Here is a 12,474-nt window from a genome sequence, read left to right as displayed (position 1 = left end):
CCGTCGCTGATTGGTCGTGGCTGTTTTGCCGCGACCAATCAGCGACTTGGATTTCCATGACAGACAGAGGCCGCGACCAATGAATATCCGTGACAGACAGACAGACAGAAAGACGGAAGTGACCCTTAGACAATTATATAGTAGATGGTCAAACGGTATGTTTTTTATCCAGCAACATGGGTTCCTCAGATACCATTACACATCTGTAAAGTTTCAGCTTTCGCTGATGTTTAATGTCATGTGTGACTGTGCAGTTCGTGTGTCGGATGTATCTGATTGAATTTCCCTCTTTGTGGTCGTAGATCTGAAACTCCCCTGTTATCTCCTCCCCCGCATGTCAGAGATCTGTGTCACTTCTATCTCCTTACTACAAAAGCCCATAGTGCACTGGTAGTAATGGACAGCTATGGAAGACCTCCAATGTCCATCTTCACAGTGGAAGACCATGTCCATCAGCCTCCGCTGGTGAAGAGGAAGGCTGGAAGGGGAATTCTGCTGATTCAGCTGGTGCTGCTCTTATTCTCCGTGCTGGCGTTGTGTGGAGCCGCGTCTGAAATCTACTTTTTATTGAAGGTGGAGTCCAGCTTAGGTGCAGCTTGGAACATGGTGAGTGCTCCTACCGCACTGTGGGGTCCATGCAAGGGGTCTAGACTTAGAATGATGACCTGGTATCCAGAGATAGTATCTCACAGGATGGACTTAGATTGAATTAGATACAACAGCTCAGCAGATAGCAATACACATGTCAAGATTAGATACTGCATCTCAGCATGATAGGTTTAGATGCCCTGACTTGGCAGGCGGTGTGATAGACTTAGATACTTCAGTCCAGGTCTATATGTAGGATTAGATACACCAACTCTAATTTATCAGTAGTAAGTTTAGCATTTCTGTGTGTTACTGTTTTGTTTTTGCACTTCCGTTGTGTGACTTTTTACATTTTCATTATCTGCATCTCGTAAGTTTCCATGTCTATTACAAAGATGTAACTATAGGGGGTGCAGAGGTCCCAGGTGCATCCAGGCCTCGGATTTATTGATGGACTCATTAATATACAGTCATTGCCAAGAGTGTTAGCACCCTTGATTTTTTCCAGAAAATTAAGTATTTCTTGCAGGAAATTATTGCAATTACGCATGTTTTGTTATACACGTGTTTATCTTATACAGTGGGGCAAAAAAGTATTTAGTCAGTCAGCAATAGTGCAAGTTCCACCACTTAAAAAGATGAGAGGCGTCTGTAATTTACATCATAGGTAGACCTCAACTATGGGAGACAAACTGTGAAAAAAAAATCCAGAAAATCACATTGTCTGTTTTTTTAACATTTTATTTGCATATTATGGTGGAAAATAAGTATTTGGTCAGAAACAAACAATCAAGATTTCTGGCTCTCACAGACCTGTAACTTCTTCTTTAAGAGTCTCCTCTTTCCTCCACTCATTACCTGTAGTAATGGCACCTGTTTAAACTTGTTATCAGTATAAAAAGACACCTGTGCACACCCTCAAACAGTCCGACTCCAAACTCCACTATGGTGAAGACCAAAGAGCTGTCAAAGGACACCAGAAACAAAATTGTAGCCCTGCACCAGGCTGGGAAGACTGAATTTGCAATAGCCAACCAGCTTGGAGTGAAGAAATCAACAGTGGGAGCAATAATTAGAAAATGGAAGACATACAAGACCACTGATAATCTCCCTCGATCTGGGGCTCCATGCAAAATCCCACCCCGTGGGGTCAGAATGATCACAAGAACGGTGAGCAAAAATCCCAGAACCACGCGGGGGGACCTAGTGAATGAACTGCAGAGAGCTGGGACCAATGTAACAAGGCCTACCATAAGTAACACACTACGCCACCATGGACTCAGATCCTGCAGTGCCAGACGTGTCCCACTGCTTAAGCCAGTACATGTCTGGGCCCGTCTGAAGTTTGCTAGAGAGCATTTGGATGATCCAGAGGAGTTTTGGGAGAATGTCCTATGGTCTGATGAAACCAAACTGGAACTGTTTGGTAGAAACACAACTTGTCGTGTTTGGAGGAAAAAGAATACTGAGTTGCATCCATCAAACACCATACCTACTGTAAAGCATGGTGGTGGAAACATCATGCTTTGGGGCTGTTTCTCTGCAAAGGGGCCAGGACGACTGATCCGGGTATATGAAAGAATGAATGGGGCCATGTATCGTGAGATTTTGAGTGCAAACCTCCTTCCATCAGCAAGGGCATTGAAGATGAAACGTGGCTGGGTCTTTCAACATGACAATGATCCAAAGCACACCGCCAGGGCAACGAAGGAGTGGCTTCGTAAGAAGCATTTCAAGGTCCTGGAGTGGCCTAGCCAGTCTCCAGATCTCAACCCTATAGAAAACCTTTGGAGGGAGTTAAAAGTCCGTGTTGCCAAGCGAAAAGCCAAAAACATCACTGCTCTAGAGGAGATCTGCATGGAGGAATGGGCCAACATACCAACAACAGTGTGTGGCAACCTTGTGAAGACTTACAGAAAACGTTTGACCTCTGTCATTGCCCACAAAGGATATATTAGAAAGTATTGAGATGAAATTTTGTTTCTGACCAAATACTTATTTTCCACCATAATATGCAAATAAAATGTTAAAAAAACAGACAATGTGATTTTCTGGATTTTTTTTTCTCAGTTTGTCTCCCATAGTTGAGGTCTACCTATGATGTAAATTACAGACGCCTCTCATCTTTTTAAGTGGTGGAACTTGCACTATTGCTGACTGACTAAATACTTTTTTGCCCCACTGTATGTGTGCACTGGAACAACACAAAAACTAAATTGGACACAAAACCCTAAAAATGGTATTGACAAAATTGTTGGCACCTTTCAAAAATTGTGGGTAAACAATTTTGTTTGCAGCATGTGATGCTCGTTCAAACTCTCCTGTGGCAAGTAACAGATGGGAGCAATATGAAAATCACTGAAAAATAGAATGCGGTTTGCCAAAATGTATGTGAATAAGACTAAATCCTTCTGGGAAAGCGTCTTGTGGACAGATGAGACCAAGATAGAGCTTGTTGGTAAAGCACATCATTCTACAGTTTACTAAAAACAGAATGAGGCCTACAAAGAAAAGAGCACAGTACCTACAGTCAAATATGGTGGAGGTTCAAAGATGGTTTGGGGTTGTTTTGCTGCCTCTGGTACTGTGTGCCTTAATGTGTACAAGGCATCAATAAATCTGAAGATTACCAGATTACCATGTCCAGTTTGCCTTTTTTTCATTTTTGTTGTTGTTCCAGTACAGACAAAGGAAATAGACATGCATATAAAAAGTGCAATTGCAATAATTTTCTCGGAGAAATACTTCATTTTCTGGGACAATTTCAAGGGTGCCAACACTTTCGGCCTTGACTGTATGAGTACATCTCCGAACTGATAAAGTGCCTCAGGGTTTTCTCAATACTATACAAGTTAATCTTAATGGATAGTGTCAGAAAACAAAAATACCTGCTGCATACTCACCTCCCAGATGGCACTGCATCCTCTACCTTCTGTACAGTGCCCGATACCGATCTCCAGGCATCAACCTCTGGCGTGGGCACCATGTGACCGCTCAGTATGTGGTAGATTAAAGGTTCTAGCATGGTTACATTTTTTTACATTATTTATTTCTTTGGCCTGTGTCTTATGTTAATGCCAAAATCACCATGTATTTTCAGTCTAAGCCACCAATGGAAAAGATTCAACCATGTTCACAATAATAGCTATTATCGTAAAATTTTTGATCAATTAAAGGGAATCTGTCATCAGTTTTATGGCATAGCAGCTAAAAATATCGCCTTATTAAGCATCTGCCATCCATTCCCTACATCATTATAGAACCCCCGACTCCCCTTGTATACTCACAAACATGTTTTTTAATGTGTCACGCGATGTATGTTAATTTCTCAGTCCGGTCCGATGGGCGTGGCTTCGGGTCTCTACATCACGCCCATCGGCTGTTGGTCGCCATCCTACTTCATGGATAACGCCTCTTGTTCTGTGCGACAAGTCGCACCTGCTCAGAAGCATAGCCTTTTGCGCCTGCGCAGTATTGCTTTGCCCAACTGTGGGCAAAGCCGAAAAACATAAGTGCACATGCGCCGACACATACTTCCTGCTCATGTAAGCGAACTACGTTTGCCAGCGCATGTGCACTTATGTTTTTAGGCTTTGTCCACAGTTGGGCCAAACATACTGCGCAGGCGCAAAAGGCTATGTTTCTGAGCAGGCGCGAGTTGTCGCACGGAACAAGAGGCGTTATCGATGAAGTAGGATGGCGACCAACAGCCGATGGGCGTGATGTAGAGACCCAAAACCACGCCCATCGGACCGGACTGAGAAATTAACATACAGCGTGGGACACATTAAAAAATGTGTTTGTGAGTATACAAGGGGAGTCGGGGGTTCTATAATGATGTAGGGAATGGATAGCAGATGCTTAATAAGGCGATATTGTTAGCTGCTATGCCATACAACTGGTGACAGAATCCCTTTAATGCTCATTTTGGCCCATAGGACACATCTCATTTTCACTTTTTTTGTCTCCCTGTCATCCCTGAACCATAACATATTTTTCTATTGTTCTCACTTAGGCTATGTGCCCACGTCGCAGAATCTAAGCAGACTTTTCCTCATCAAAACCGGACTTCCTTGCCAGGAAAATCGGCTCACGTTTTTCCTACCGTTTTTTTTTTCGCATTATTTTTGCATTTATAGCGCATATTTTTTTTCCGTGCATTTTTTCATGCGTCCCACTATATAGTTCTATAGCTGCGAAATCGCCACAATTCCACAAAATTAATGAACATGCTGCGGTTTTTTTTCCACGATGCGTTTCCGCTGCAGAAAAAAACGCAGCACTGGCGCAACAATTGCGGAATGCCATTAAAAATAATGGGATGCGTTTTGTAAGAGTTTTTTAAGCGTTTCTGCAGGGGAAAAAAGGGGGAAAAAACGCTTAAAAAACGCAACATGGGCACATAGCCTAACAGTTAAAGTTTAAGGTAATTTTCTGCCATTTCAGCTTTTTTTTTGTATTGATTTTTTGAAGGGATGTGGGGTATTTTATATCTGAATTGTTAAGGTTAGAGGGATATAAATTATTTTTTTTTATTTTGTTCAGTTTTATTAAATACATTTTTTTTTATTTTAATATTCAAAAATATGTGTTTATTTATTTTACTCACTTATAAAACGCCAATAATTTGACATCGCTTTATAGACTTTTTGATATTTTTTTCCACCAGAGAACATTTTGTGTGTGCGCGCACATTATATAGATGCATTTTTTACATCTAAAAATATTTGAGTATTTCACTGCATTACTGTTTGCTCATTTAGAATATACAGGAAGCTCTGAGGTCTAAAAGTCAGGCCTTTAAAGATGAGTTTTCATTAGATTTTTTAAATTTAAACTGATTACCTCTCCTGTTGCCACTGTGCCACTGATTCTGGAACAGTTTTTCTTTTTTGTCTGTGTCCCTCCGTTCCAAAGTTATGTCCTCCAGGAACAAAGATGCAAATTTCCCCTTCAATTACCTGGGCGTGTACCAGAGATCTTCTCTGTGGGTGTTAACGTTTTCTCCTCTGACAGTAGCCAATCAAAATACTGACACACCCACAGGGAAGTTCTCTGGCACACGCCCAGTTAGTTGAAGGAAAAATTTGCACCCTCATTCCTGGAGGACATAACTTTGGAACAGACGGGCACAGTAAAAAAAAGAAAAGGAGTTCCAGAGTCAGAGGTACTCATTATTTTTCAATTAAAAAAATGAAGTGAAATATATATTTTTTTTAGCACAGGGATCACAGGCCTGCATCACATCTAGACCACATCTTTAGGGACATTGCAAGGTCTCTTACACACGTGGTCAAAACTGTTGGTCCCCTTCGTTTAATGACAGAAAAACCCACAATGGTCACAGAAATAACTTGAATCTGACAAAAGTAATAATAAATAAAAGATCTATGAAAATGAACAAAAGAAAATCAGACATTGCTTTTCCACCATGCTTCCACAGAATTAGAAAAAAACATAAAACTGATGAGATAGGCCTGGACAGAAATGATGGGACCCTTAACTTAATATTTTGTTGCACAACCTTTTGAGGCAATCACTGCAATCACACGATTCCGGTAGCTGTCAATGAGACTTCTGCACCTCTCGACAGGTATTTTGGCCACTCCTCGAGAGCAAACTGCTCGTGTTGTCTCGTGTTTGAAGGTTACCTTTTCCAGACGGCATGGTTCAGCTCTTTCCAAAGATGCTCAATAGGATTCAGGTCGGGGCTCATAGAAGGTCACTTCAGAATAGTCCAATGTTTTCCTCTTAGCCATGCTTGGGTGTTTTTAGCTGTGTGTTTTGGGTCATTATCCTGTTGCAAGACCTATGACCTGCGACTGAGACCAAGCTTTCTGACACTGGGCAGCACATGTCTCTCTAGAATCCTTTGACAATCTTGAGATTTCATTGTGGCCTGCACAGATTCAAGACACATTGTGCCAGATGCAGCAAGGCAGCCTCAGAACATAACAGAGCCTCCTCCATGTTTCACAGTAGGGACAGTGTTCTTTTCTTGATATGCTTTATTTTTCCATCTGTGAACATAGAGCTGATGTGCCTTGCCAAAAAAAATCCATTTTTGTCTCATCTGTCCATAGGACATTCTCCCAGAAGCTTTGTGGCTTGTCAACATGTAGATTGGTATATTCCAGTGGGGCTTTTTTTATGATTTTTTTCAATAATGGTGTCTTCTCAAGAAGTCCACTTTGGCTCATACAACGATGGATTGTACGATCTGACACTGATGTTCCTTGAGCTTGAAGTTCACCTTTAATCTGTTTAGAAGTTTTTCTGGGCCCTTTTGTTACCATTCATATTATCCGTCTCTTTGATTTGTCATCAATGTTCCTCCTGCGGCCACGTCCAGGGAGGTCGGACTCAGCTATAGTCCCATGGATCTTACATTTCTGAATAATATGTGCAGCTGTAGTCACAGGAACATCAAGCTGCTTGGAGATGATCTTATAACTTTTACCTTTAACATATTTGTCTAGGATTTTCTTTCTAATCTCCTGAGACAACTCTTTCCTTCGCGTCCTCTGGTCCATGTTGAGTGTGATACCCACCATGTCACCACACAGCACAGTGAGTATCTGTAGCCATATATACCGGCCACTCACTGATTCCAAGACTGTATGGTTAGTGGACACACCGCGATTTAACATGTCCCTTTTGTCACATTATTTTCAGGGTTACCATCATTTCTGTCCAGGCCGATTTCATGAGTTTTATTTTTTTTTTAATTCTGTGGAAGCATGGTGGAAAAGCAATTGTCTGACTTTCATTTGTTCATTTTCATAGATTTTTAATTTTCATTGCTTTTGTCAGATTTAAGATATTTCTGTGACCATTGTGGTTTTTCTGTCATTAAACGAGGGCTACCAACAATTTTGACCACGTGTCTATATATACATGGGTTTTCTTGGGATAAATGAGGTCTAAACTACCATTCTTGTATCTAATTCTAACATTTTGGAACAAATCTCTTCCAGACTCAAGAAAATAATGCCCAGAAAATGATCTCCAGATCAGGTAAAAGTCAGGAGAAAAAATAGTCTAACTAGAATTTGGTGAATTAATTCGAGCGGAGTTAAATTCTGCTCAAATATTACTAACATTCCAGGATGCAATTTTACGCAATTTGCTTTCTGCAAATCCAGCAAAATTGTGACCGATAAGGGGCTGGCAAAAGGAAGGAAAAAGGTCAATGCTGATAATCCCGCTTTTGAGACCCCCGACAATCAGATGTAATTTACTGGGTAACTTGTCACAGGTGTTCAATCTCCTGCAGCTCCCCCAGAGGAGCAGAGAAGTACTGCACCGTTCCTATTGGAATGAATGGATGGACACATAATGCATGGAAGTTCTAGGTCCTCCAAAGTAAAAGATGCTCTTTGTAGGTTCTTAATCTTGGAGTTCCCCAAATTAACTTAAAAATTCCCTAACACGAAATTTTGTAAGTTTTGACAACTTATTTTTTTCATTTTGCACTTTTTTCCCTCTCCTTCTTACCAATAGCTATAACTGTTTTTAATTTTCCCAGCTACGTAGCTGTATGAGCACTTGTTTTTTTTCAGGGACGGATAGTAGTTTTAAATGACTCCATTCACTTAAAATTCAATATACTTGAAAACAAGAAAAACTTTCAAGTTTGGTAAAATTAAAAAGAAAAAAAAGCCATAATGTAATGACATGATTATTTGTGTTTTGTTGTTATGGTGTACATTCTTTGATAAAAAATGAGTCTTAGTCATGAATCTCCAGGACTGCACAATTACGGAGATAACAAATTTGGATTTTTTTTTTAGAAATTTGTAAAAAAAAAATGTTTTTTTTTCTGAGATCCATGACATTTTTGCTTTTCCATCTATTGAGCTGGGCGAGGGCTTGTTTTTTGTGTGACGATCTCTTGGTTTTATTGATACCAATTCTGGCCTATATGCAACATTTGCATCGCATTATTTTTAAGGTGGGTTAAGGTGAATTTGTCATTTACATTTTTTTTGTTATGGAGCTTAATTAATTTTATATTTTGATAGATTGGACTTTTATGAACAGGTCTATACCGAATATATTTATTTTTTTTATTTTTTTAATTTTCAATGGGGGAAAATGAGGGCGATTTGAACTTTTCTATTTTAATTTTTTTCTATTTTTTACTTTATTTTTTATTCCTCTCAGTGTGACTTGAACCTGTGATCAGTATAACATCGCAGTATATAGCGTAAATTTTGGAGTAAAAAGATGGTTGTGACAGATCATGTCACAGGGCATCAATGGGAGCCGTAAGAGGAAGCTCAGCTCCGGCAGTGGCTCTTAGAGACAGGGGTCTAAGGGGTAACATTTTTCCTTGTGGCCAAGCCTGGTGAGGACACTTTTAAGCCATCCATGCACCTTCTGGAAATTAAATATTGAAATTATCTCTTCAGAGAGGAAGAGAACTAGAACCCCAGTCCTGAGCCTCTCACTTGGCCAAATCAGGTCTCATACTTTACACTGATGAGGGGCAAAACCCCGAAACACTGCATCTTCAAATTGTATTCCTGGTTTAGCTTTTATCCTAAGTCATATGGAAAGACTCGATAAAGAGTCGATATTGACTTTTAGGGTCGCTGCTTTAAATAGATGGCGCTAGAGTTTTAGTCGGCTTTCTTTCTGAAGAGACAATTTGCATATTTAGCTTCCAAGATGAAAATGCATGGCTTATAAGACTCCTCACTCTGACATACCAGACTTGGCTTGTCACTCCCCACAAGGAGAAACGTTACTCCTTAGGCAAGAAGAACTTGAAAAAGTTTGCGAGAACTGAGCATGATGTAGGTAGAGTAGATCATGATTGGTCGTAGCTGGCCATGGTTTAGTTGGGTGGCTCGTGATTTGGTATGAGCTGAGAATGACTTGAGTAGATTAAGGCCCCGATTCATCATTTGCATTTTTTTTTCAAAATTAATTCTTTTTTTTTTGTCATGTGGTATAAGTGGGTGTTTTATTGCATGAAATTATTTTTCACACGGTTCATTAATTTTTCTTAAAGTTACCAATGTCCCTTATTTTTGCCGTTTTTTGTGCATTTTTTAGAGCAAAAAATTGTAGGTTCCGAAAAATAGAGCAACATTTTTTCAAAAATGTCTTCAGTGAATATGCAAAAAATGTTGCACCTTTAAAAAAAATAAAAAATAAAATTGCATTTGATGAATCCATCTGAAATATGTAGAAAAACTGCATTGACGTAAAAAAAAAAAAACAGAAAATGAACTAGAGATCAAAAGACCACTTTGAAAACAAAAAAAATAATCCTTTGATGAATTTTTGGAAAACGAAAAAAGTCAGTAATTGAAAATTATTCACGCTTAAAAGTGGCGCATGCGCAATGATGAATTGGTCACTGGGGGAGGAATGTAGGTGGATTGTCTTCAAACTTTCTGACATATTTTTTATCTTTTGCCTTTGTCTTACAGGTTTTCGAGATGTGCACCCTATGCCCTCAGCTCATGTCACAGGTACGTACGGTTGGTTAGATGATATCACTGCTCCGATATGTCAGATTAATAAGATGCATTTCTCCGTCTTCCATATGAAAGATGAAAAATATTGATCCCAAGTCTGGTTTTAAGTGATGGCATATCTGACAATGGTTCGTAGACAACCAGGAAAAATCAAGAGGACAACCTGAAATCAAAGTCTCATTTAGTTGAGGTTTTTGATGATATTTTTTTTTTATTTGTATGTTATTTGGACATTATGTGTTGGTATTATTTAGACTTTGCACGGAAGTATCATCTTGACATGGTATCATGGTATTTTGTTGGCTAAAATTAGGCAAAAATTTTGAAAAAAAGGTGGACTTTCTTTCTCAGTTCATTGCCTTCTACAAAACCAGTCTCATCTTTCCATATAAGTCTTATCATGATGGCCGTATTTCCATAGTTTTGAACACTATAGTACCTGTCCAGCGCTTTCACAATGAGATTTATATGTTGAATTGATGGGTTCAAGTATCTCTATGGGGGGAAAATTGGTGTCACGACAGCACACTCATCGACGATCAACAAATTTGTGTCATACGACCAATAAATACCAAAAGGTACAAAAGTATTGACTCAACCATCTTTCTTCCAGGTCTTGTTGTCAGAGACAATTCTTCTAGTGTTTCTCTTCAGTGGGAGCATAGCAGAGGTCTAGCCTTCCTTCACCAGGTCGCATATAACAATGGGTCACTTGTGTGCTCAAAAAGCGGACTATACTTCATATATTCCAAGCTTCAATTGGGATCATCCAAATGCCCTCAAAAGACAGAAAATTTACGCTACACCCATCGGGTATTGAAGAGAAGCTCAGCCGTGGACATACCCATGATAGAGAATATTCTGAGATTCTGCGACTCCCAAGGATCCTTGGTATGGAGGGGAAGCAGCTTCCTAGGCGGCAGCTTCATGTTAACAAAGGACGATGAAGTATTTGTGAACATGTCGCATAAAGATCTCATCCGTGTCCAAGAGGACACAATGACTTTCTTTGGAATGTTCATGGTATGAGAAGAATAAAAATAATGACTTCACATCTTTAAAAAAGCGCAAGGAGCTGAATTATGGACCTTTTATTTCTTGATATTGTTTATTTATCCCTAATTTAAGTATGAATGTACATTGTTTTGTCCTTTTTGTGTTAGGCTCTGTTCACATCTCCAGGATTTGCTTCTGTTTTTAGATTTGCCTTGGGATCATAAAAGATATTGTCTGCTGAAAACAATTTATCCACAAGTTAGGCGATAACTTACTGATCCGTGGGGTCCAAGCGCTGGATCTTGCACTGATCGGAAGAACAGGAAACTTTAATCCTTTTCACAAACTTGGACTGGCAAGTCAGATGCCGAACCGTTACTCCTTTCATTCTCTATAGAGCTGTGGAAAAAGCCGAGCACAGCACTCGGCAGCCCCATAGAAAATTATTGGCGGGGCAGTCAAGCATGGGTTTTCGAGGAAAAAAATGCCACGTTCTGCTATTTGTTACGGACTCCCACCAGTCAGCAAGTTATCACTGATTACACAGATAGGCCATAACTTGTTTTCACTGGACAACACCTTTAACCCTGCTGTTGTCTTCGGTCTGGGGAGACCGATTTTGAACTTTGGTATATTTTGGGTTGTTCAAGATGCGGTTCTGAAACTTGTGGTTGATTGACTTACATGAGGATGGGTCGGTCGGCCACGGGTTTCAGAGCCGCATCTTGAATATTTTAAAGAATATTGAAATTCAAGGTCGGTCGTTTTTGACTGAAGACAACAGCAGGGTTATTAAGGAAACCAATCCACATGCAACAAGTAAAGACGTTTTCTAAATCTCTGGCAGAAAATTGCATAATATAGAAAAGGTATGATTAAAGATTTAACATCTGAGGCATTTTTCATCTGTGAAGCATGAGTATGACTTGGATTTTCAATTTTAGGTAACCAGAAAACTTTATGTATTTATTATCTATGAAGATCGGATATAAGGGGTAACATTTTTCCTGGTGGAGAGTGACATGCTTAGCTTGGCATGCCAATGTGAGGAGGATTATAAGCCTTGCAATGCTCCTCTGAGTAATTAAATATGCAAACTGCCTCTTCTGTGTCCATAAATTGAGATTATGGTTTGACTTTTAGTAACATAGTAACATAGTTAGTAAGGCCGAAAAAAGACATTTGTCCATCCAGTTCAGCCTATATTCCATCATAATAAATACCCAGATCTACGTCCTTCTACAGAACCTAATAATTGTATGATACAATATTGTTCTGCTCCAGGAAGACATCCAGGCCTCTCTTGAACCCCTCGACTGAGTTCGCCATCACCACCTCCTCAGGCAAGCAATTCCAGATTCTCACTGCCCTAACAGTAAAGAATCCTCTTCTATGTTGG

At 39.7% G+C, this 12,474-nt stretch overlaps 1 protein-coding gene across 1 annotated transcript; it reads left to right on the top strand.

Annotated features, from left to right (window-relative positions):
- The first annotated feature begins 393 nt into the window (after positions 1–393).
- LOC138674349 (tumor necrosis factor ligand superfamily member 6-like) lies at positions 394–12,169 on the top strand. The gene is made up of 4 exons (XM_069762203.1): positions 394–606; positions 7,566–7,605; positions 10,032–10,073; positions 10,693–12,169. Exons 1-4 carry the CDS (start codon positions 397–399, stop codon positions 11,106–11,108), a joined length of 708 nt encoding a protein of 235 aa, XP_069618304.1. The 5' UTR covers positions 394–396; the 3' UTR covers positions 11,109–12,169.
- Positions 12,170–12,474: the final 305 nt, after the last annotated feature.

This window comes from Ranitomeya imitator, chromosome 4 (assembly GCF_032444005.1).
Source record: "Ranitomeya imitator isolate aRanImi1 chromosome 4, aRanImi1.pri, whole genome shotgun sequence".
In the NCBI taxonomy this organism is placed as follows: Eukaryota; Metazoa; Chordata; class Amphibia; order Anura; family Dendrobatidae; genus Ranitomeya; species Ranitomeya imitator.
This window is presented reverse-complemented; position numbering and strand designations above follow the sequence as displayed.

Bases quoted from the DNA above. Each gene is read 5' to 3' on its own strand.
- LOC138674349 (XM_069762203.1), top strand. From the start codon at position 397: ATGGACAGCTATGGAAGACCTCCAATGTCCATCTTCACAGTGGAAGAC. The intron at 7,606-10,031 runs GTAAAAGTCAGG...TTTGTCTTACAG, and splicing joins GAAAATGATCTCCAGATCAG to GTTTTCGAGATGTGCACCCT. The intron at 10,074-10,692 runs GTACGTACGGTT...TCTTTCTTCCAG, and splicing joins GCCCTCAGCTCATGTCACAG to GTCTTGTTGTCAGAGACAAT.